This window comes from Saccoglossus kowalevskii, chromosome 8 (genome assembly GCF_978046115.1).
Source record: "Saccoglossus kowalevskii chromosome 8, keSacKowa6.1, whole genome shotgun sequence".
Classification (NCBI taxonomy): Eukaryota; Metazoa; Hemichordata; class Enteropneusta; family Harrimaniidae; genus Saccoglossus; species Saccoglossus kowalevskii.
This window is the reverse complement of record NC_140648.1, coordinates 559,749-587,152: the sequence shown is the minus strand read 5'-3', so window position 1 is coordinate 587,152 and position 27,404 is coordinate 559,749. Positions and strand designations below refer to the sequence as shown.

The following is a 27,404-nucleotide window of genomic DNA, read 5'->3' as shown; positions in this document are numbered from 1 at the left end:
GATACATAAATTGTGGAAATATAGCAGTAAGGCCAAAAAGTCAGATAGCTGTCAAACGGCCATCCTTAACCAGATTTTGAAACAAATTGTCATGGACATGCATCCTAACATGTATAAAGTACATGTATGTGCCAAATTTGAATGAAAACTGACAGAGCACGTCCAAGATACCGCATACAAAAAATCAAACAAAATGCCTGACAGTCGACCATCTTTGATCCAATTGCGAAATAAATCGTCATGGACATGTATCCTAACGTGTATAATCTATGTACCAAGTTTGAATGACAACTGACAGAGCATGTCCAAAATACAACATTTTCAAAAAACAAGATGGCTGCCAGTCGGCCATTTTGAATCAAATCGCTAAACCACTGCATGTGCATATATCCCACATAAGGTACTAGACACATGCAAAGAATGAGTGGAATCGGTTCACAGGATTCTGAAATACGACTCTGGACAGACTGACGCACAGACAGACGGACACACGGACGGACGGACAGACAGACTCAGGAACTCACGAACGGTCGGGACATGTATGATCTATGTACTAAATTTGAATGAAAAATGTTGAAGTAAGGGTATCCCAAAATAATATTCTCCTCTCTATAATTGGCATTTCAACAGTGAGTTATGAAAAATTCAAATGCAAAATTTAATTTTTCGATTTTTGCGGCCACGCTTTTCACACATCTCACAATGAATGGAAAATCACTTATTCAAATCTCAAGTTGCCAAAATAAAGCTGTGAAGATAAAAATGGCATAGCATGGCAAGTATTCAACTTACATTTCTAAATTATTGTCATCATCACTTTCAAAGAGTTTTTGAAAATGGGTGATTGTTCTCATGATCTGCAAGTCACCATGTCGTTGCAGTTCTCTTGGATCCCATGACAAGTTCTCGGAAACATCACTCAGACTGGAATCATCCAAATTATCCAAAGATCCACCAGGTATCAATTCTAGGTGATCAGCTACACTGCTAAATTGATGCTCCTCAAAACTTAACAGCGCTCTGAGAATAGAAATGAAATAAACTGCATTAATTCACAGTCATTGTGAATTCAAATTTAAATCAAATCACCACAAGTCATTGTCAATGACACGTCCCCGTTCCGTTCATATTTGAGTGACATATACATTCAAAGCAGATCATGACCGAAATGCACCTGCATATGTACAACACATTGTGCTAAATCTGAACAAAATCCATCCATGCATGACTGAGATCCGGTTCTGGAATTGTGAAAATACGTGATTTTGATGCATTTTCGGCCTTAAAATAGCCATCATTCCGCTATTGTTAAGCAGATCATGAAACAAATGCACATATCTATTTGTGACATGATGTACCATGTGTGTGTGAAGTTTGAACTTGATCAATCCAGACATGTCTTGGATACGGATCCAGAACTGAATTCTTTAACAAAATGGCCGCCAGTCGGCCATTTCGAACTTGATCCGAAAAAAAAAGACGTGCATCAAGGTCCTATTATGTTTAATGTATGTACCAAATTTGAACAAAATCCATCCATGCATAACTGAGATACGGGTCCGGAATGGTGAAAATGTGCGATTTCAATGCATTTTCGGCCTTAAAGCGGCCCCCATTTGGCTATCGTTAATGAGATCATGAAACAAATGCACATACATATTTGTGACATGATGTACCTTGTGTGTGTGAAGTTTGAACTTGATCAATCCAGACATGTCTCGGATACGGATCCAGAACTGAATTCTTTAAAACAAAATGGCCGCCAGTCGGCTATTTCGAACTTGATCCGAAAAAAAAATGACGTGCATCAAGGTCCTATTATGTTTAATGTATGTAACAAATTTGAATGAAATCCGTCCATGCATAACTGAGATCTGGGTCCGGAATGGTGAAAATGTGTGATTTCAATGCATTTTCGGCCTTAAAGTGGCCCCCATTTGGCTGTCGTTAATGAGATCATGAAACAAATGCACATACATATTTGTGACATGATGTACCTTGTGTGTGTGAAGTTTGAACTTGATCAATCCAGACATGTCTCGGATACGGATCCAGAACTGAATTCTTTAAAACAAAATGGCCGCCAGTCGGCTATTTCGAACTTGATCCGAAAAAAAAATGACGTGCATCAAGGTCCTATTATGTTTAATGTATGTACCAAATTTGAATGAAATCCGTCCATGCATAACTGAGATCCGGGTCCGGAATGGTGAAAATGTGTGATTTCAATGCATTTTCGGCCTTAAAGTGGCCCCCATTTGGCTGTCGTTAATGAGATCATGAAACAAATGCACATACATATTTGTGACATGATGTACCTTGTGTGTGTGAAGTTTGAACTTGATCAATCCAGACATGTCTCGGATACGGATCCAGAACTGAATTCTTTAAAACAAAATGGCCGCCAGTCGGCTATTTCGAACTTGATCCGAAAAAAAAAATGACGTGCATCAAGGTCCTATTATGTTTAATGTATGTACCAAATTTGAATGAAATCCGTCCATGCATAACTGAGATCCGGGTCCGGAATGGTGAAAATGTGCGATTTCAATGCATTTTCGGCCTTAAAGTGGCCGCCATTTGGCTATCGTTAATGAGATCATGAAACAAATGCACATACATATTTGTGACATGATGTACCTTGTGTGTGTGAAGTTTGAACTCGATCAATCCAAGCATGTCTCAGATACGGATCCAGAACTGAATTCTTTAAAACAAAATGGCCGCCAGTCGGCCATTTCGAACCCGATCCAAAAAAAAAATGACGTGCATCAAGGTCCTATTATGTTTAATGTATGTACCAAATTTGAACAAAATCCGTCCATGCATAACTGAGATCCGGGTCTGGAATGGTGAAAATGTGCGATTTTGATGCATTTTCGGCCTTAAAATGGCCGCTATTCGGCTATCGTTAATCGGATCATGAAAAAAATGCATGTGCATATGTCCCATATAATGTGTGATGTATGAGTGAAGTTTGAACTTAATCGGTCCATGCATGTTCGAGATACAGGTGATCACGGACGCACGGACGGACGCACGGACGGAAGCACGGACGCACACAGGGCAAAACATAAGTCCCCGTTTTCGGACTGCGTCCGAACGGGGACTAACAAGTGCAGATTGCTTGCTTCAACAAATATACTGGGGCCATCAAGATGGAAGTCACTGTAATTACAGTAAACTGGGGTCATTAAAATGAGAGTTACAGTGATTACAGAGAACTGGGGTCATTAAAATGAGAGTTACAGTGATTACAGAGAACTGAGGTCATTAAAATGAGAGTTACAGTGATTACAGAGAACTGGCTCATTGAAATGAGAGTTAGGGTGATTACAGTGAACGAGCGTCACCGAAATGAGAGTTAATACAGTGATTACAGAGAACGAGGGTCATTAAAATGAGAGTTACTGCGGAATACTTTATTTTCGCTGGAATTAATTTTCACTGAAAGGGCTTTTTGGGCGTTTCGTATGGAATATATTTTCACTGATTTTTGATGAGTTTAATGTGAAATATAGGAAAAAAAGTATATTCGCTGGATTTTATTTTCACGGAATCATCCCCTCAGCGAAAATAGCGGAAATTAATTCCAAGCGAAAATAAAGTACATTACAGTATGGTGATTTCAGGGAGCTGAGGCCATTGAGATGGAAGTCACAGTTATTATCACAGAATTGTTGACGTTTCCATATCAATAAAACATAAACACTTGTAGCAATAAAACATTTACCGAATTGCACTCACTTTATATAATTCATATCTGTATGAATGGTAAATGCTTTCTGTATATTCATATTAACATTTTCAGATCGCATTCTTTGCACACTATCCTGCCATTTTTCAACCTCCGACCATTGACATAACTCAACGTAGCAATCCACCACCTGCAATTGAAAACAATACAGGAATACATTTATCAACAACAATAAAAGCAGATAAAAAAAATTATAAGTTGAAATGAAATGTTAGTGTTGAGATAATCAGTGTTCAACAACAGTAGGGAGATAAGTGCAACACTCACTTCTAAATTTCATTCATAATTTAAATAGAATTTCGCCCTTGCTCCTCAAAAAACAAAAAATTAGAGTTTCTTCTCTGACACTTCAATTAAAGAAGTGCAGAGTCGTCATGCAACACATCTTCAAGGAGTCTTTTACATATGCATTGTACATTCTCAAATAATGATTTCTACACTAGACATGTTATATGGTAACACTGTCGCATGCTCTTTTCTAGAACATGCATTGTATACATCAAATATGACAACTGTGTCTCTTTTACAACACATATTACTAACCTGATTGATGATGAACTCAGTTGCAAGAGGATCTGGATCTGGCGTTTTATGTAACAATGTTTTCTTAGGTGTAACAGAGTTTCCATTGGTAACCTCAGTGGATAGCTTCTTAACTTTGGGACTGTTCGGCGGCGTACTAGTGCCAAATTTTTTCATGCTGGACCTGTTCATTGATGAATTAACAGGGTAATTTGGAATGGATTCCAGACCTAAGTACTTCTGTAACCCTGATATGTATTCCCCAGCAGCTGCTTCGTACCTACATGAAAAATATAGTTTTGTAAAAAAAAAATCATTGCGAAAACATGGTGTAACTTTTGCAACCTTGTCCATAATATTAAACATGCTGTTAAGGTAGAATGCTGCTCGTACTATTTTGACAAGTGCACATATTTTAGCGCATATAGCAGTGACAATATTTTGACATGTGCACATATTTTAGCGCATATAGCAGTGACAATATTTTGACATGTGCACATATTTTAGCGCATATTTTGTGTCTAAATCTGTCTATAATTATTAGTATCAGTCAACAGTAAGTAGACTTATTAACTTCACTGTCAATCTGTTTTTTGAATAATATGCATAAAATGGCAATTTACCAGCAGTTCCCATAGACCACAATAAAAACCCATTTCATCATTAAAAACTCTTTTAGAATGAAAGTACATTGTTAGGCACTGTATATAATTGTTTTTCACTATTTTTGTACAGGTACGAATCTGCAAATTTTCTTCACATCTGAAGATAAAATAATGGTGTTGTTCATTTATATTTCTGTTTAATATGCACATATGTGCCCCCCTTGTTAAAAAAAACACTTATAGGCACATTGTCACAGAAGACATTTGATATTAGACATGCTGGTTAGAGAAAATGTGAACAAATGAAGACACAATGCAACAACCTATACAGGACATGGGTCACATAACAAATAAATTTTCCAATCACCACAAGAACAGACATTTAGAATATCACATACAGATGTAATTAACAAACCTTCCAGCTGCTTGATGAGCAACTGCTCCAATCCATGGTAGATTTCTACCCACAATATCTTTACACCACACCTGGATACCTTGTATGGCCTCTGGACTATGCAATTGACACATAGCTTGAACTACTATCAAAATTGCATGTTCAAATTCAGTACCCTAAAGCAAGAAAGTCAAAATATAAGTCAAAATATAAAACAAAATGTTGAACACACTCGCATCAATTTTCACAGAAATAAACTGAGACACTGCATTCCGACAATTACAATATATTTCTCATTGATTTGGAACGTGAAATATGAATGAATAGTTAGAAATATGTGGGAAGTCTTCCGTAACAATTTACAAACCATGAACATTTAGAGTCAAAATAATTGAATACAGCCATACTGCAATTATTACTCGCTATAAGTTTTCAAATTGTCTTGACAGAATTGACAAGATTCGCAACATAAGATGGCACACAGCAATCAACATATACTCACTGAAGTATTGTTGTTGTTTTTCATATCTTGTAATAGTTGAAACGCATGCCTAACTGCAACAGCAGGCTGACCACAGTGTATTGCTACTGTCATTGCTGATAGACGTATACGTGTCAACCATTCCTGGCATGTAGCACGGTTGGTGCGGAAAAATGTTTTTACAACCTGCAATAAAGAACCAATAAAACAATAATTTGGGGTAGCTATTAAAAAAAAAACACTAGTCTAATATACATGAAAGAAAGGTTTACAAGAAGTGTTTGACTGTCAGGTTATACTTACAGGATAAGTACACATAGGTATCATATGCAATGAAAAATCAAACATTTTTATGTTTTGTTGACTAATATTTATGCCACACATTTGACTTTAACTTGTTTACTTCAAATATTTACAGTAAGATGGTCATATACGCCAAAGTGTTAATACAGCAATATTGATTGACAGCTGAAAATTGTCTCTCTTTCCACTGAGCATACAGACCTTTGGTAAAGTTGGCAATGCCACGACACAACCCTCATAGGCATTGTACATGTGTTTCTCAAGATGTTCAAGGAACTGTAACAATAACACTGGTCTCAGCTGAGTTTTATAATAAGATACTGTCAATAACAAAAGCAGAACACAAGAAATCAGTTAATGAATGTATGATCCAGAAGTGAACTGTATTTTAGAAAAAACAGTTGAAATATTGAAGTCATGTGGATTAGTAGTTTATTTATTAATCATAAAATAACAATTAGTGCAAACTGATCAACGTATGCAAAGCTCATTGCCAGACAACATACCTGTGTTATCCTTGGTTGTCAAGACAACAGGTGGTGACTTAGGATCCTCCAACTTGGTTTCTGCTGCAAATGCTCTCAAAGTGCCTATAAGAAATATTAAATACCATGCATGTAATTAAAGCTATAGGCAATTTAGAAAACATAATACTGATGTAACAACAGTTGCAAACAACATTGTGTTCATAATGCAGCAGCATATTCAACAATTCATAGTGCATTCACAATTTGATCGAAGCACTGACATTAGAAATATATAATCATTATTACCGTAAAAGCTCAATCAATTCGGCCACTCAAATAGTTCGGCCACCTATTTTTTGCGTCATGGTTAATTTTAAAATGTATCCGTTTAGTTCGGCCATCTGTCCAGTCAGTCTATTGTTTGTATTCAATTAGTTCGCCCGGTGATGACACCGCCCGATTTTTACGTCACTCTCTCAACAAAGGTATATTTTCACACTTGACTCTCGTCTTTGGAATTTCACGCAAGTCATACAAAGTCGCAAATGTGTTACGTGAAAGCGTCATTATTATTGGACGTAGTTTTGTTTACACAGTCACGCAGCACGTCAAAATATCTTCTTTTTTTCGGTTGACCCAAATAAAATTATCTGCTGGATTGTTTCAGCACAGTCGTTTCAGTAATGTTCGAAACATTGTCCTGCAGAGTTGTTTGTTTAAAAGTCAAGTAGATTATTAATGTTAACGGGGTAAAAAATTAATTAATGCCGACTTGCAAATTGTATCGTCTTCGGCATTTCCAGTAAGTCGATACAAAGTCGCCAATGTGTAGCGTGAAAGCGTCATTTTTATTGGACATGGTTTTGTTTACACAGTCACGCAGCACGTCAAAATATCTTCTTTTTTTTGGTTGACCCAAATAAAATCACCGGCTGGATTGTTTCGACACAGTCGTCCCAGTTATGTTCTAAACTTCCTCTTGCAACGTTGTTCGTTTAAAAGTCGGGTGGATTTTTTGTTTTGTTTTAACTGTGGGTAAAAAAACATGACCGTGAAGTGAAGACTGCGCTCTCATAGAAGCGGTTTCAGTAGCGGTGCGTGGTTACGGTAAAGTGGCAGACGAGACGACGTGAGGTGTGAATCCTGGGCCTATCATTTCGACATTGTACGTCAGACTGAGTACTGACTGATGTACATCCTTTACGGTAATTTCAAAAGAATATGCGATAATGTTGTGGCTGGTCAGAGTATCATGCTATAAAAGTGGCGATTTCTTTGGGGAAAAACACTCACTTTTAGTTTTCCCACAAGTACTTATTTTGTCGCTCGCTAGGCATGTCTCGAATCGATTCATTTTTTACTAAGGCAACTGCCGAGGTCCCAGCTGTACCTGCTTCTATGTACCGGACAACACCTTTACACCTTTACTCCAATCCCGCAAAAGATATATTTATTCAGTTTTTCACGTTACCATGTTTGTTTACATTTACGGGGAGCGTGACATAAAACTGTCGTCTCCACGGCAACAAAACAGCAGGTGGCCTGGTTGCGTCAGATTTCTTGAACGCGCTCGTAGTTTGTTTTAAAATTGGGTCAAGTCTCAGACTAGTACTACACCTTTACTCTAATCTCGGGAAAACGATATATTTATTCAGTTACCGGTGATACACACTTCGAACTCAGTTTTAAAACGTTGAAAAATTATTCAAACAAATCGACCACTTCGGAAACATATTTTCTATATTTATTCAATCAATTGGCCCACCCCCCAAAAAATTTATTTTTACATGGCCGAATTGATTGAGTTTTTACGGTATACATCTGTTACCGTAATGCCATAAGATACAGCGTGCATAATTTTGTGGTATTGCACTGGGTAATTTCATCCTACCATATTAGGAAATGCGAATTCCAAATATGGAGCGATTATGAGCGTGAATGTCCTCTAATAATAAAAACATGGCAGCCCCCAGGGTTTGACCGGACTCAACATAAAGAAGTTAAAAAAAATGAATCTGTTTTAAACTTTTTGGATTTCGGCATTCCCATGATGTATCCTTAGGAGGAAAAGATGTATAATAATAAGGTTATTATGAGGAAATGAAAAGTATGCACTCAGACAGTACGCCGTCACATCGACGCTCGATGTCTTCTTTGTATGTCTTCATACATACCTCATAATATTAAAATTTCATTTTTGTGTGGAGATAGAGCGAGTTAATCTTACTTTCTATATTCTGGAACGTTTCCTGTGGTTTTCCCAGTGGTGTTCTAAGTTTAGACAAGACACAGAACAAAGCTGATTCACACGTAGCCCAAAACCATGATAGAGGATCATTACCAACCACCTGTCACAGGGAGGGAGATAAAATCAGGTCATTTTCACAGAATGGAATAAAAACTTGAAATATTTCCGTTATGCTACATATTTCATAGGACACAATATATGAAATTATGACACATATTGAAGTAATCAGTGATGGTGTCATATTTGGTAAACTGTTTAAAACCCATCTCAAAACTTACATACTGTGGCATTGAATTTGTTCACCTACATACACATAGCCAGTAATATCAGCTCATTGGCTGACAATACATCTGTGTTTCTAACAATGTTTTCTTTCAGGAAGTCAGTATATCGTTATCAGATTTAGAGCTAATGCAGATTGCAACACAACTGCCAATTAGCTGACAATATTGCTACTTAGATGTACAAAACAAATTTACAGTTACAGTAATGTTCAGTTTACAGAGATTTCAGTGTTTTTTAAATCGACTCTTTGAATCAAATTTTGTGTAATTTTTAACAAATTCAGTTTCTGATCACAGTATATTTTTTTTTCAAAAACTGGCTGATAGGCATTTCAAAGTCCATCATCATGAGACATCAAAATATTTTAGATTGTCAACAAATAAGATATACTTGGGTGCAATAACGTACTAATCAAATAACAGTAAAGTAGTTCCTTATCACCATGATTCTTATGACGCAATTCAAAGTTACTGTCAAGATGGCACCATAGCTTGGTTGTGGGTGAGGCAGAGATTGTAACAGGGCAAAACAAACATATTTATTTATCTTACCATCTCAGTGAACATACTATCATCTTTCTTTCTTCCATCACCATTTTGTTTATCATGTCTCTGGCAACTGTAGTATAACCTTTCCAGCCAAGGATTACCCTCAAGTTGTCTGAAAAAGTAAGTCAGTGTTCAGTAAAGATGAATTCTTGTGTTTAGTTGTTAACCAAGTAAGTAGCTTTAATATCATATGCAGCATGTCTGTACTTCACAGAATCATATTGGTGTGAATTACAACGAACAGGAACAAGGCAGGTGGTGGATAATACTTACCCAGGTGCCACACCTTTCAACACAAACCCCATGATGGATCTAAAGCTGTGAGAATGGAAAGAGCCAGTTGGTGACTTGGACATGTGACTGCGACAGGCTAATCTCATGGCCTGGATAATGTCAATGCCAGATGGATTTGGTGACGATGAACTGCTTTGCTGTTTGTTGCCAATCAAGGAGAGATCACCACATCTGAAATAAGATAACCCAAGTGTAAACTATTGGACGACACTCACCATGACAAAGTTCCAATATTGCCAGCATGAGCACATTCAAATAAAGCATTTGACTATGTTGACCGAGCTAGTTTATTTTTAAAGCTTGTTAGAGTAGGCTTTAGATGTAAAATAGTCAATCTTATGCAGAGTATGTACAGTGTGGTTAAATATTGTGTAAAATTACCGCATGGTTACACAAAAACATTTACATCTGAGATTGGGATACAACAAGGGGGCATATTAAGCCCAATTTTATTTGCATTTTTTCTAAATGATTTAGAAATGGCTTTGAATAAAGCACCATTTATTGTGGTTGAATTGGATGATTGTCCACTAACATGTCTTATGTATGCCGACGACACCGTTATTGTATCTGATAGTGCTTCGGGTTTACAGTTGTTACTTGCCAGATTTCAATTTTATTGTTATACGTGGAAAATGTTTGTAAACACCACTAAAACTGAAATTATTATTTTCAATAAGGATATTGTTGACTTCGATGACGATAACTTGGATTTTAAATTATTTGGAAATCAAATTGATATTGTTGTAAATTATACATATCGAGGCGTTGTCTTTGTCGAAAATAGTTCATTTAAGTAGGCATGTGCAATTTTGGCCGGAAAAGCTTCAAAGGCAGCGTACGCGGTCAGGAAAGGAATTGGTAACAAGATTTCACCAAAATTACTTCAAAAAATATTTGACTCGAAAATGAAACCAATTTTAAACTATGGAGCGGCAGTTATAGGAAATCGGTATTGTAAACCAATTGAAGATGTTCAGTTAAAGTGGTGTAAATATATATTAGGTGTGGGGCAAAATACAACCAACAGTGCAGTTATGGGTGAACTCGGACGATATCCACTTAGTATTGGCAGAAATCTAATCCGTATTAAATTTTGGAAACATATTCTGTAAATGTCATCTAATCGACTAATTTACAAAGCCTATAGAGAGTCTGAAAAAATGGCACAGATAGGAAAGCCATGTTTTGCTTTAGCTATTAAGAAATTATTAATTAAACACAATATGCATACTGTTTGGGAGAATAGGTTTATCTCCCAAATTACCGATGAAACAACGTTGTTAATTGGAAAGAAAGAGAGAGATTGTTATTTCAAAAGTTGGAAAGATGCTTTATTTGACGATGTTCGTAGATCCCCAAACAGTAGAAATAAGTTACGAACGTTTCGCCAATTTAAAATAAATATTTTTTATGAGAATTATTTGGATATCATTCGTGTTCCCCTGTACAGACAAGCTTTAACTAAACTCTGGTGCTCTAATCATAAGTTACACATTGAGACTGGTAGATATTATGGAACTCCGGTGGAAAATAGAACCTGCCAAATATGTATAGATGCTGTTGAAGATGAAACTCATTTTTTGGTAGTTTGTCCAGCATATAACCATATTCGAAAACCGCTTTTTGATCGAATTAACCGCATTGAACCACAATTCGAGTTCCTTTCGCCTATCCGTAAACTTACATATATTTTTTCTCAGGATAACCATGATATCATCCAAATTATTGCAAGATTTGTATACACAGCTTTTCAGATTAGATATAATTTGTTAGTGTGAGTTCTCCAATAGATGAGTTGTATATGTGTGTGTATGTGTATATATATATATATAATACTTTATTTTATTGAGACGATTAAAGACACGCCTGTAACTTTCGCATTGTAACCTGTTCCCCCAGGTTAGTGGGGTATATTTCTTTAGAGAAATGGAAATAAAATAATAATAATAATAAAATATCCAGTTAAATTAAAAAATTTTAATTATATTAATTTTATTTTTAAAATTCACATTTGGTTTACAAATATCAAGTTATTCCTGTTATTGTACAAAATTTTAGTAATACAGAAAGAGGGAAACTACATCCTGTGACCTCACTTTGGAAAACAGTATCAATGAAGAGTCACCAGACACTGTATCATTAGATGAATTCACTGAACACAATATGTACCTTGTAAGTAAATCAGTCGGCAGGGTCTTCAACATGGCTGTATATGCAGCAGAAACTTTAGTATTAGTACAAGTCATCTTTACTTTACAAACATCAACCAACCTGCCAAAAAAAAAAAACATCTACTAAACACCAAAGTCTCTGTAGGCAGTAAAATGATACTGCACGAGACATTTGCAATATAGGATAAAGACATAAATTTGGCAGCATCCCAATGGATTGGAAGAAAATTCATGTTCTGTGAGACTCAATGACAGCAAGACTGCAAAACAGTAACAGGAAACTTTATAGCCAATATCGAATAGGGGATGGTATGGGTTACCAAGGTGGAAACAGGTATACAACTAGAATCTCACACTTACACTTCTATGTATTCTATCAAAGGTAGATTCAATCAAAATGCACATTATAATTAAAGTAAATAGCATGTGAGCAAATATTACATGTAATATTTATATTATAACACCAATGCAGTGATGGGAATGAGTGCTTACCTTTTCAACAGTTGATGTGATAGATGATTAGATGTGACAGTCAACTCAAGACATTTACAACACCGTAAACTTATTATGATGTCCGGGCTAGTGGCTGAAACAAAAAAAGCAGACACTGTAAAGGCCACAGACAGATTATTGAATTATGAAAGTGAAATCAACAATAAAACCTAATAAAGATTGCTGTTAATGTTCAACGTTAAACAGCGACTTCACAATCCTGAAATTGTACCAGTGCATCATAGGAAATGTAATTTGAATGACCCACCCATTATACAATGTATGCAAACGTCCTGTCTGCTAATGTCACACATGCCACTAACAGTTAATTATTATGAATTAACACTTTGATTTGAATGAACCATTATTTTGCATGTCAGTTCAAACCGACATTCAGATAACTAGGTAACAAATTATGATACAAAGTCATCATTAGAATAGCCTTTATCCAGAAATTTAAAATGTGAGCTTCTGGCAAGCTTAGACCATGCACAATACATTGACACAGGGTCAAGTAGTTATGCAAGCAAAGACGTGTACTGTAAAATAAACTCTTTTTGCTTGTAATTTTGTTTTCGCTATATTCATTGAAAACACCCAAAAGATCTTTTCTGAGAAAATTGATTCCAGCTAATAGTAATATAAAGTATTTTACATTATTCAACTATCAAGTCATCCATATATGGTGGTGGTGACTGGAAGATGGCACCAACAACATGACACCTGCTGCTTACTGAAGACTTTTCAACCTGACGATGCATTCTATCTGCATTTATTGAGAAAATTTTACAATCCATGCATTGTCTCAAGCTTTAATTTTCTTGCACATGCATGTACTGGTAGTTATGTTTATGCCATAAGTAAAAGTTTGAAGTTCACGTTTTGGTTCAATCATCACTGGTTGAAGCAGTCTGGCTTTGATCACAGAGATGGTAACTTAATTTGATTAAAGGTAGAAACCTACTCAATGCAAATAGATTCATTCATTTCACAATAAATTGTGCTCCCAGGCAATATAAGGATATTGACATAAAAAAAAGTGGGGGGGTCACCAGCATAATTTTGGGGGAAATGATGGTTTAGTAGATAATAGCCATTTTGTCAGTATTATAACGCTTTTACCATAGGTTCTGCCATATCTTGAATTGTAGGCTGGTGAAAAAAATTATATATTGTGAATGATGGTGTGCTTTTTGTTCAATGCATTACAGGTTAGAACAATAAAAGAATACAATTTTGAAACTCTGATGACAGGTCATAATTTAATGGATTTTGTAATTCTCAAATGACTAAGAACATGGTAGGTGAGTGTGAATGAATGAAGATTAGGAGTTTTTACAATAATGTTACTTTCACAGCATTTTTATACCAGGTTTTAAAATTCACGAATTTGAAAGTGAAATAATGAATTTTACTGTGTTTTGACATTGCCAAATAATTTCAATTTAACATATTTCACAGACATGACTAACTGAAGACTTACCAAGATCCAACAATGTTGAGATAGATGACTGGAATTCAGGACATGCATACACAATTTCACGGTCGCAGGGGACAACCTTCTCTATAATATTCTGTAGCCATGTCAAACCAAGAATCCTACAAATAAAGAGTGAATAGTAATTTTACTTGTAATACAAAAATAAACAGCTTTGCATGAAAGGATAATTGCTAATCCTATGGTATGTAATTTGAAAGTTATTTCTTTCAAGACTAGAGAAACTATTCTCACAAAATGAATTTTTGTTTTACATATGCCAAACAGCATATTCCCATAAACTTTGCTCTAATGATATATGTAGTTTTGATTACATTGTGATGCACACAATAAACAAGCAGCCTGTCGGCTGAGATACCTCCGCTGTTAGCAATGCACATTACAATTATAGAACTGAAGATATCATTAGAAAATGAACAATATGTATAGTATCAAAGCAATCGGACTTACTGTTTTCAACAAGAATTCGAAAATATCACTTTTTACCAATAATTACAAAAATATTCACCAAAAATAGAGAATTTGAGATTTTGACATGAAATGTACAAATCTGAGAAAGAACCATCCAAGGTACTTGCGGTTTCAAAGAAGAAGAAGAAGTTGAAATTGTAAAGTTGACGACAACGGACAATCAGTAATATGAATGTAATGTCGAATTTGTCCAGCGCGGAGCTAAAAAATCAAAAGATAAGCTGATCATGTTACAGTAAAGCTTACTTGATATCTTGAGGTGATGTTGTATGCGACAATATATTAACAAGTATAGTTAAGATTGTTGGAAAGTAAGTGCTGGTAGTTGGAGTAACTGAACTCAACACAGTGCCTTCAATAATAGCTGGCTGATTGCTACCAACACTACTAGAAATAAAATGACCATGCCTACAAAGAGAAAATATTAACAAGTGACTCTTCTGACTGGAGAATGGAATGAAGAGAGTACAGTACTGTAGGGATGATGATAAGAAAGGCACAAGTTCTTCTATTTCAAGCATCATTATTAGTTTTATTTTTCTGATGTATAATCTAGTCCAGAATTCATGTTATTGACATATATACGGTTATAAGGAAATAATGATTAATCGTCTTACCTAAAGCAGTGAGCATAGAGAGCTTGCATTATTGCATACTGGACACTTGGATAATATATAGCCAGCTTCCAACTACATACACTCAGATGCTTTGTAAATAATTCAAATATACTGGGAGATATAGCCCACATCTTAAATAGAATTATAAAGTGTTAAAGCTATTTACCATGCCTCCTATGTTGAAAAATTACAATGCAATCTGTCACCAAAAGAACTAGTAAATAATACCCGGTACACAGAAATCTTCTTACCCCAATAATAGTATTTTTGGAGCTGCCAATCTCAGACAGTGCACACACATCAAATACCACAGCAGCTTCTGCATTTTCAACATTGAAGTGACTATCTTTAAAGGGATTCTCCCCATCTACCAGCTTACACTGTACACTGCTACCACTGTTTTCTAGTAACCTTCTGTAAGCTATCTCTAAATCACTCAAAACCAAACTAGAAAGGTAAAAACGAACATAGGAAAATTCAGATTCAGGTAATTGTTTACATCATATTTAAATATTGACTAAAAATAACAGTATAATTGACTACTTTAGTCTTTTAATGTAAAGCTTATTACTCACTTATATGAAGATTCAAGCAAGGGAATATTTTTCATTCCCAGTAAACTGTGATAAATGCTCATCAACAAACCAAGGATCTAACAAGATGAAACAGAGAAATCACAATTAACAGCAGAATGTAAAAAATATGTAGAATACTTAATTGTACAAGAAAAACAGTAAGGTTTTATCATTCAATGGTAATAATCTTTTCTTAGAATATACAGATTCAGGGGCACCTACCTCTTCATCAGCAAGGAATCTCAGTTGCAGATATACAGAATTAGGGCCAAGGAAATGCTCAATAAAACTAGAAGGGAGATTTGTGTTCACATTATCCACAATCTGTTAGAAAGAAAATGAGGGATAGAAATTAAAGATACAAACAATTGTAAGTTGATGAAAGGTGATCAGGGGTTTTTCTAGAAAAAATTAAGAAGAGGGAGCACACACAGGCGAGGGAGCAGAGCGATGCCATATCGGAAGGTTTCTGCGTCGTTTTAACGGTGTATTTTTAGTATATTTGGTGTCCATACACATTGTCAGGAAGTTTTGACAGGGAAAAATATATTGTTTTTATATATCATGTTGTACGGCAGCACATAAGTGCACGACTCAAATAAATCCTTGGTAATGCAGTGAAAAAACAAAACAGCATGTTTCGTTTTACCTTAAATAATAAACAAAGTAATGACTCAGCATGTGGTTTGGTCAGTTGCCACTTGCCATCCACTTGGTCCAACGCATATTTCAACACGCCATCAAAACATTTGGCAAGATGAGAGTGCAGACAATGGCATATTGCTTCTAAACAGACATTGGCTGAAATCAAACAACACAATTATAACCATCATCATAATAAAATTACCATTCAAATAAAGTTTTCACTAACTCATGACTTTAAATACTCAACATATAATATCATAAATAGTAATCCACAATTGTGTTTAATAAATCTCTGCAGGATAGTGGAGATAATATTGTGCACAGCGCATAGAGGGGCAATGAGTGCAACACCTGCCGGACACTTACATTACTTGAAAATAACCGTTGGGTAAATCAAACATTCTTGATGAGCTATTTGATTTGCAATATGTCATGATCAGCCCTAGGAAAAACATTCTCTGTAAGACAATGATACAAGGCACCAGTTACTGCAAGTCTTGTACAATTTATTCAGTATTTTTGCTCACCTGCTATAAAAATATCTTCAAATACTTGCTTCTGGCTTGAAACTTGAACACACTTTATTATTCTTTGCAAAACCTGATAAGTTATTAATAAATATTATAAATGCTTTTGCCCCTCACAGTGGCATAAAATTATAGATTATTTCCATGGATACAATCCTCCTTCATGCCACTCTCTTTCCATATTAGAAGCTACTGCCTGAGTAATACACTAGTATAGGTAACTGTTCTTTGGAAACCTCATATTAGTACTAACCTTTGTGATATAAGTATGTGATATGGTTGCTGTGTTCACCGGACTGAAACTGTCCCCTAAAGCAGTCACAACTGTGGCAAATACACTGAAAACAAAGAAAAACATAATCACATATTATTGCTTAATTATTTTTCAAACTATTGCAAGGTGCTGAACAAACCAAACTTCTCTTCCCTATAAAGTTACACACACCTCCTTGCATTATTTACCTTATTAAAGCAGTTATCTTTGACTCGCACACTTCAGTAGATGGGATCTCTTCTTCGTCCTCACGGGTGATATGACCATCTTGACTTAGATCCTGCAATTCACAAAGACTTAGTACCTTTATCAATTTCATATAGTTTGTTGAAGCACTGTGATTAATATAGTATATCTGTTAAAATACACACAGTGTTAGCCTCATGATTTTATTCATATGCTTTCATCATAATTTTAACATCTATTATTTACATAAAATCAACCAGTCTGGTCAAGAAAAGAAAATTTGTGGTGCTACACTTAAACACATAAAAGCTTACATCTAATGCCTAAAATTGTATCAAATGTTTTAAGGATGGGGTGCATGGCAGAGCCATTCACTAGATTTATTATTTGTTGCCTAGTTTGCTAGGGCTCCAAGATCACTTCAGCCTATCACTATGGTTGCCATGGTGATGCTTCCTGGGTATTTTCCCCATCTGTCAGATTTGTGTGAAGTTGGTTCTATCCTCAAAAGAATTGACTTGTGGAAAAGATTAATTAAATCATCTGCATTTTTCATTGGAAGGAGTATTTTAAATTGGGAATATAATTCATTTTAGTAATCCTTTGAACACCAAAGTCACCTTTTATAAAATAAGCCAATGGTCTAAAATTAACAAAAAGAATTTAAAAATAAAAAAAAAACATAATTTATGTTTAAATTATCGCCTTGAAGAGGTTTACACGAACAAGTGGTACAAGACATACAGACACCTTATACAGAGAAAACAAAAATTAAGTGAAAATATGACATATATATTAAAGTGCACATTCTCATCAACCAACCCCAAGAGGCTGACAATTGTGAAAATACAAACACATACAGTTAGTTATCTATGACAGGCTTGGTTGATTTATAGACTATCCACATGTGTGTATGTGTGGGGGGGGGGGGGTTATTAGCATTCACAATACATCAGTTTTCATCCCCTGAGGTTTGCATTGCAATAGTAAGAAAGCAACAAAATTAATTATAATTTCTAAAATGTTTATCCACTTGGTGATTAAAACTGTTAATCCTTAAAGTGGGGCATCTAAGTTGTATGACTCGTCCTTTGGCAATTTCAATCCATAGTCATTTTTATAAAACTGATTTTTTAGGATATATCAATTTACAATCATCAACATGAACACCTCCACTCCTCCATTTATAATGTCAACAGGGCTAAATAGTTATGATTATATTACATAAAAAAAAAAATTATTCATATTCCTCAAATAATATGACATGTCTATATAAATCTCAATGTCCCTCATAGAACAAGCCATGAATGCCACAGTCCCCGTTAGTTATCAAATTTAAGATATATAGTTTAGTTTATAACAAGCCATGCATGGCACAGTCCCCGTTAGTTATCAAATTTAAGATATATAATTTTGTTTATAGTAATATAGCTGGAATATAACCATGTCAGGAATATGATTTTTTAACATTAAAATGATTGACATTTGTATCTGATTGTCAAACAAGTACTTGTCCATATTGAGAGATATTGCTCTCGAACAGCATTCAAAATCAGCCATTTTGAATACATGTATATATATAACATGATGTACAACGAATATATAATATTTAAATATAATAAGTCAAAGCATTTAAGAGATATGGCTCTAGAAGCCCAATCATTAAAACAAAATGGCCGCCAGTCAGCCATTTTGAATCCAATCTGAAAAATAAAATGACATGCATCAGAAACCCATAATGTCTAATGTATGTACCAAGTTTGAACAAAATCCATCCATAAATGCCAGAAACGCTTGATATTTTTTTGGCACAAAAATGGCCACCATTCGGCCATCTTGAAGAGGATCGTCAAACCAATTGACGTGCATATGTATAATATCATGTATGATGTATGTGTGTAGTTTGATTGTGATTGGTCCAGGCATTTCTAAGATACAGGTCTGGACGGATGGACGGATGGACGGACGGACAGACGGACGGACGGACGGACGGACGGACAGACGGACGGACGGACGGACGGACGGACGGACAGACGGACGGATGGACGGATGGACGGACGGACGGACGGACGGACGGACGGACAGACGGAGGTCAAAACATAAGTCCTCGTTTTCGGACGGGGACTAAATAATATAGCTGGAATATAAACATGTCAGGAATATGATTATGATGATTGTTTAACATTTAAATGATTGACATTTGTATCTGATCGTCAAAAAAGTATTGAGAGATATTGCTCTGGAACAGCATTAATTAAAACAAAATCAGCCATTTTGAATACATGTATAATGAATATATAAAATTTGAACATAGTCAGTCGAAGCATGTCAGAGATATGTCTCTAGAAGCCCATTCATTAAAACAAAATGGCCACTAGTCAGCCATTCTGAATCCGATCTAAAAAATAAAATAACGTGCATCAGGAACCCGTAATGTCTAATCTATGTACCAAGTTTGAACAAAATCCATCCATAAATACCAGAAATGCTTGATATTTGATGATTTTCTAGCACAAAAATGGCCACTATTCGACCATTTTTAATAGGATCGTCAAACCAATATATCGGTATATCTATGACATAATGTATATAAATGAATATTTAAAATTTGAACATAATCAGTTACAGCAAGTCAGAGATAAGGCACTAGAACCACATTTATTAAAACAAAATGGCCGCCAGTCAGCCATTTTGAATTTTATCTGAAAAACAAAATGATCTGCATCAAGGTCCTATAATGCCCAACGTATATACCAAGTTTGAACAAAATAATATCATGTAAGATGTATGTATGAAGTTTGATTGTGATTGGTCCAGGCATTTCTAAGATACAGGTCCGGACTCGCGCAAGCACGGAAGCATGGACGCACAGAGGTCAAAACATAAGTCCCCGTTTTCGGACTGCGAAAACATTAGTCTTTATGGAAACAAAGCTTTTGGGGCCTGAGGTCGCGCGACGGAAGCTCCAGAAATTGTGAGGGTGTGTTAGCTGACTGAGGGTGTGTTAGCTGACTGAGGGTGTGTTAGCTGACTGAGGGTGTGTTAGCTGACTGAGGGTGTGTTAGCTGACTGAGGGTGTGTTAGCTGACTGAGGGTGTGTTAGCTGACTGAGGGTGTGTTAGCTGACTGAGGGTGTGTTAGCTGACTGAGGGTGTGTTAGCTGACTGAGGGTGTGTTAGCTGACTGAGGGTGTGTTAGCTGACTGAGGGTGTGTTAGCTGACTGAGGGTGGCAAAAGCTTCCATAAAGGTTATATTATATGCCTTCACAATTTTACCATGGTGTGACCTCAAGGTAGCAAGAAGGGTTTGATGACGTTTTTAAGTAAATCATTCTCTGTCTGTTGTTTCATTCAGAACAGTAATTTAGCGTATATGATTAAAAAACATAAGTATAGAGAGACAAGTTCGCGAAAACTGGACAGTCATTGTTTACATAAGTACCATGTAACAACAAAAAATGGCGAATCTTGTAAAAATGAATAAATCCGCAATTGCAAGAGCACACTGATGAATTTCCTGGTGAAATTTACGCCATGCGTCGTCTTTATGAAATGGACAAATCTAATAGAGGTCTAACCAAGCTGCATGTGTACAAGTATCAAAGAATTTGGACTACTGGTTTTGAAGTACAAGTCAAAAATATGTTTTTTCATGAAAAATGACGAAAATATTTGTTAAAATAGAGAATTTAAGATATCATCATGAAATTAACAAATCTGACTGAGATCCACCCAAGGTACCTACAAATAAATTTACAAAGCAATAAGGTTAGAAGTTTTCAACGAGTTGAAAATAACATTTTTACGAAAAATTACACAAATGTTCACTAACATTAGAGATTTGAAGATATCGTCATGAAATTACCAAATCTGACAGAGGTCCACCTGATATACGTACATATACAATATCAAAGAAATTGGACAAGCTGTTTTCAAGGAGAAGTTGAAAATACAATTTTTTTACCAAAAATGACAAAAATATTCATCAAAATTAGAGAATTGAAGATATTGTCACAAAATCAACAAATCTGACAGAGGTCTACCTGATGTACCTACATATACAATATCAAAGCAATTGGACAAGCAGTTTTCAAGGAGAAGTCAAAAATATTATTTTTTATCAAAAATGACAAAAATATTCATCAAAATTAGAGAAATGAAGATATCACGAAATGAACAAATCTGAGAGAGGTCCACCCAATGTGCCTACATACCAAGTATCAAAGCATTTGGACCGAAATTGAACGTGTCACGTTGATTGGTCACAAATGTGTAAGTTATTTATTCATGTCATTCAACAGGAATAGGAGTCGTATAGCAATGTACTGGGGCACCTTGAGTAAGACAGTGAACACAAATCCTTATGTTGGTTTTAGAATAAGCATTTAATAACTGCTATAAGTAACATCAATGTAGTAACCCTGCAGGATGTAATATGAATGCAGTAACACAATAACTGCAGCAAGTAATATGAATGTAGTAACCATTCAACTGCAATATGTAATATGAATATAATATGCAAACAGTAACCATGTAACAGCATGCAATATGAATACAGTAATCGTGTAACTGCAGCATGTGATATAAATGTAGTGTGTAGTATGAATGCAGTAACATAAATACAGTAACCATGTAACAGCATGTAGTATGAATGAAGTAACCATGTAACAGCATGTAATATGATTACAGTAACCATGTAAAAGCATGTAATATAAATACAGTAACCATGTAACAGTATGTAATATAAATACAGTGACCATGTAAGTGCAGCATGTAGTATGAATGTAGTAACCATGTAAGTGCAGCATGTAGTATGAATGAAGTAACCATGATACAGCATGTAATATAAATACAGCAACCATGTAACAGCATGTACTATAAATACAGTAACCATGTAAGTGCAGCATGTAGTATGAATGAAGTAACCATATAACAGCATGTAATATGAATACAGCAACCATGTAACAGCATGTAATATTGCAGTAACCATATAACAGCATGTAATATTGCAGTAACCATGTAAATGCAGCATGTAGTATGAATGAAGTAACCATGTAACAGTATGCAATATGATGAGTAACCATGTAGTATGAATCAGGGGTTGCATTAGTGTTCGATAATGTGGAGTCCCTGGGACCCACCCCTTATAAAATGTGTGGGTCCCTTAAAAATATGTGGGGTCCCTGCCGCTACCGCACTTTATTTTTCTAAAATAGTTTTTTGCACGAACTATTACACAATAAACATAAACAGGCATTAATCACATTTATATTGTACTTTATTTACATGTTCATTCCAGCCTTTACATGTCAGCAATCTGCATTATTTACATGGTTTACTTCTATTTTTACTGTTATTAAAATGTAATGCTGCTTGTAAAAATTTTAAATCATTACTGGGTTTACCTTCAAGTTCTTCATAAGCCAAGATAAATGAGCTGGTATCACACTTAACTTAGACTTAATACGATTCTGACAAGAAAAGGCATTGCCACATGGAACCTGCCGGGGAGGCGATCTTGCAAATAACGAATCGATCCATGGCTTCTAGAAAAGTGATTATTTTTTTCCCAAAGTCACTTGTGTTATATAATTAAATAGTTCATTGTTTCGATTAATATTGCCCCCAGAAAACAATACACCCAAAATTTGTACATACTAGTACTCAGTAGTACCAAATTCTGCAGTAAATTCGCATCTGGGCAGTTATGGTTTAAAAAAAAAATTAAATGGGACCAAGAAATCGGCGATTTTTCGGCAGATTTTATTTAATATTTGTTATTTAAATATTTTGCCGTCATTTCAATCCTTCCTGACGCCTAAAATAGAGTTAAGTTTTTATTCAATTTCAAGAGTACGTTTTTTGTGACTAGCGTGAGTGCGCAAACTTCGTTTCGGTTCGAGTTGTTGTCACTGTAAATTATGTTAAATTAGTCTTCAAACGCTTAGTTTATCTTTTGAAAACAACTATTTTTTGATTTGAAAAAAAAAATCATGCCGTTTTCCCGTAAAAATCCAAGCCAAATGATCGTACTACAACATCGGCAAATCTCTTCCGCGTTGTGTTAAATAACATTAACATATTTAAATGAGCTATGGTAATTTGAACACGTTGGCGTTATCCAGCATTTTTATTGGTTAATTGGAGATTTGACCTACTAGTATTAGGTCAACCATGCAAGACAAGGAACATGGCGGATACTCGACAGCATCGAGCGTTAATTTGCGACCGGAATTATTTGCTTACGACGAAACGAAGTTGAATTTTATTTGCATTTCATTACAATTCAACAAATTTGTTTTTTTTTTAAACGTTATTATAATCACTACTGAGTAATAATCAATTGTGAAACTCAGCATGACTGGATTGCGCAACCGTGATCATTTGTTGCTCGGCAGTTGTGATCGTTTTTACTTTGTTTAGAATATAATTTCGTTACCAATAAAATTAGGAAAATAAAGTTTATTTCACGTACCAGGTTCGTTAAAGTAATTTTTTGGAGAAAAATTACCCTGGGTGACATTGTAAGTTTTAGGCGGTTAAATTAGCAGGTCTCAGTATTGACTGTCTCGCCGTACTTCAGACGGGACTTCACACTTTCCATTGTGAAATGTAGATGCTAATAGGTGTTTTTGAAGACAATGGCACAATATTGTACGTGAATTTAAAAGCTCTATGAACTTTGTATGCGGGACAATGGCATCGCAAACGCACACAATGCCTTTAGACCTATCATAATACGACCGAGACGTGTGCTCACCGGATGCGTCCCAGGGACTCACCAGTTGAAAAATTCATGCGTCCCACAGAAAAACTATGCTTCCCGGACGCGTAATTCCGCGTTAACGCAATCCCTGATGAATGTAGTAACCATGTAATTGCAGCATGTAATATGAATACAGCAACCATGTAATTGCAGCATGTAATATGAATACAGCAACCATGTAATTGCAGCATGTAATATAAATACAGTAACCATGTAAGTGCAGCATGTAGTATGAATGAAGTAACCATATAACAGCATGCAATATGAAGAGTAACTATGTAAGTACAGCATGTAGTATGAATGTGGTAACCATGAAGCAGCATGTAATATGAATGTAGTAACTATGTAAAAGCATGTGTTACAGTGATCTCCCCAGCATTCAATTTGTGTGCAGGCCACCATGCTGCTTTCCCTGCCTGCCAGCATGTAGTATGAATGAAGTAACCATGTAACAGCATGTAATATAAATACAGTAACCATGTAAGTGCAAAATGTAATATAAATACAGTAACCATGTGAGTGCAGCATGTAGTATGCATGCAGTAACTATGTAACAGCATGTAGTATGAATGCAGTAACCATGTAACAGCATGTAATATGAATACAAGCAACCATGTAAGTGCAGCATGTAGTACGAATGCAGTAACCATGTAACAGCATGTAATATGAATACAAGCAACCATGTAAGTGCAGCATGTAGTATGAATGCAGTAACCATGTAATAGCATGTAATATGAATACAAGCAACCATGTAAGTGCAGCATGTAGTATAAATGCAGTAACCATGTAATAGCATGTAATATTGCAGTAACCATGTAACATGTAATATAAATACAGTGACCATGTAACAGCATGTCATATGAATACAAGCAACCATGTAAGTGCAGCATGTAGTATAAATACAGTAACCATGTAACAGCATGCAATATAAATATAGTAACCATGTAACAGCATGTAATATAAATACAGTACCCATGTAAGTGAAGCATGTAGTATGAATGAAGTAACTATGTAACAGCATGTAATATTACAGTAACCATGTAAGTGCAGCATGTAATATAAATACAGTAACCATGTGAGTGCAGCATGTAGTATGAATGAAGTAACCATGTAAGTGCAGCATGTAGTATGAATGAAGTAAACCATGTAAGTGCAGCATGTAGTATGAATGAAGTAAACCATGTAAGTGCAGCATGTAGTATGAATGAAGTAAACCATGTAAGTGCAGCATGTAGTATGAATGAAGTAACCATGTAATATTGCAGTAACCATGTAATATCATGTAATATAGTGACCATGTAACAGCATGTAATATAAATACAGTAACCATGTAAGTGCAGCATGTAGTATGAATGAAGTAACCATGTAAGTGCAGCATGTAATATAATTACAGTACCCATGTAACAGCAGCATGTAGTATGAATGTAGTAACTATATAAAAGCATGTAATACAGTGATCTCCCCAGCATTCAATTTGTGTGCAGGCCACCACGCTGCTTTCCCTGCCCGCCAGCATGTAGTATGAATGAAGTAACCATGTAACAGCATGTAATATTACAGTAACCATGTAACAGCATGTAATATAAATACAGCAACCATATAAGTGCAGCATGTAGTATGAATGAAGTAACGATGTAACAGCATGTAATACGATTACAGTAACCAAATAACAGCATGTAATATTACAGTAACCATGTAACAGCATGTAATATTACAGTAACCATGTAAGCGCAGCATGCAGTATGAATGTAGTAACCATGTAAGTGCGGCATGTAGTATGAATGCAGTAACCATGTAACAGCATGTAGTATGAATGCAGTAACCATGTAACAGCATGTAATATGAATACAGCAACCATGTAATTGCAGCATGTAATACACTAACCAAGTAACAGCATGTAATATTACAGTAACCATGTAACAGCATGTGATATAAATACAGTGACCATGTAACAGCATGTAATATAATACAGTAACCATGTAAGTGCAGCATGTAGTATGAATGTAGTAACCATGTAACAGCATCTATGTAAGTGCAGCATGTAGTATGAATGTAGTAACCATGTAAGTGCAGCATGTAATATAAATACAGTAACCATGTGAGTGCAGCATGTAGTATGAATGAAGTAACCATGTAAGTGCAGCATGTAATATAAATACAGTGAGCAAGTGCAGCATGTATGAATGAAGTAACCATGTAACAGCATGTAATATGAATACAGCAACCATGTAATTGCAGCATGTAATACACTAACCAAGTAACAGCATGTAATATTACAGTAACCATGTAACAGCATGTAATATAAATACAGTGACCATGTAACAGCATGTAATATAATACAGTAACCATGTAAGTGCAGCATGTAGTATGAATGTAGTAACCATGTAACAGCATCTATGTAAGTGCAGCATGTAGTATGAATGAAGTAACCATGTAAGTGCAGCATGTAGTATGAATGAAGTAAACCATGTAAGTGCAGCATGTAGTATGAATGAAGTAATCATGTAATATTGCAGTAACCATGTAACATCATGTAATATAGTGACCATGTAACAGCATGTAATATAAATACAGTAACCATGTAAGTGCAGCATGTAGTATGAATGAAGTAACCATGTAAGTGCAGCATGTAATATAATTACAGTACCCATGTAACAGCAGCATGTAGTATGAATGTAGTAAATATATAAAAGCATGTAATACAGTGATCTCCCCAGCATTCAATTTGTGTGCAGGCCACCACGCTGCTTTCCCTGCCCGCCAGCATGTAGTATGAATGAAGTAACCATGTAACAGCATGTAATATTACAGTAACCATGTAACAGCATGTAATATAAATACAGCAACCATATAAGTGCAGCATGTAGTATGAATGAAGTAACGATGTAACAGCATGTAATACGATTACAGTAACCAAATAACAGCATGTAATATTACAGTAACCATGTAATATTATTACAGTAACTATGTAATTGCAGCATGTAGTATGAATGTAGTAACCATGTAAGTGCAGCATGTAGTATGAATGTAGTAACCATGTAAGTGCGGCATGTAGTATGAATGCAGTAACCATGTAACAGCATGTAGTATGAATGCAGTAACCATGTAACAGCATGTAGTATGAATGCAGTAACCATGTAACAGCATGTAGTATGAATGCAGTAACCATGTAACATGAATGTAGTAACCATGTAACAGCATGTAATATGAAAACAGTAACCATGTAAGTGCAGCATGTAGCATGAATGCAGTAACCATGTAACAGCATGTAATGT

At 35.4% G+C, this 27,404-nt stretch overlaps 1 protein-coding gene across 1 annotated transcript in view; it reads right to left on the bottom strand.

The window, feature by feature from the left end:
• LOC102809421 (serine/threonine-protein kinase SMG1-like) overlaps nt 1-27,404 on the bottom strand; it is a 128,738-nt gene that overhangs the window by 85,356 nt on the left and 15,978 nt on the right. Inside the window, exons 9-30 of the mRNA XM_085502004.1 lie at nt 17,366-17,457; nt 17,157-17,241; nt 16,904-16,976; nt 16,381-16,532; nt 15,954-16,055; nt 15,732-15,808; nt 15,408-15,603; nt 15,157-15,287; nt 14,786-14,947; nt 14,054-14,169; nt 12,571-12,664; nt 12,077-12,178; nt 9,884-10,075; nt 9,614-9,722; nt 8,757-8,877; nt 6,569-6,652; nt 6,264-6,382; nt 5,781-5,945; nt 5,300-5,454; nt 4,301-4,559; nt 3,748-3,887; nt 793-1,020 (exon numbers count right to left, since the gene is read on the bottom strand). Coding sequence (XP_085358130.1) covers nt 793-1,020; nt 3,748-3,887; nt 4,301-4,559; nt 5,300-5,454; nt 5,781-5,945; nt 6,264-6,382; nt 6,569-6,652; nt 8,757-8,877; nt 9,614-9,722; nt 9,884-10,075; nt 12,077-12,178; nt 12,571-12,664; nt 14,054-14,169; nt 14,786-14,947; nt 15,157-15,287; nt 15,408-15,603; nt 15,732-15,808; nt 15,954-16,055; nt 16,381-16,532; nt 16,904-16,976; nt 17,157-17,241; nt 17,366-17,457 — 2,954 coding nt within the window. The remainder of the gene's footprint in view (nt 1-792; nt 1,021-3,747; nt 3,888-4,300; nt 4,560-5,299; nt 5,455-5,780; nt 5,946-6,263; nt 6,383-6,568; nt 6,653-8,756; nt 8,878-9,613; nt 9,723-9,883; nt 10,076-12,076; nt 12,179-12,570; nt 12,665-14,053; nt 14,170-14,785; nt 14,948-15,156; nt 15,288-15,407; nt 15,604-15,731; nt 15,809-15,953; nt 16,056-16,380; nt 16,533-16,903; nt 16,977-17,156; nt 17,242-17,365; nt 17,458-27,404) is intronic.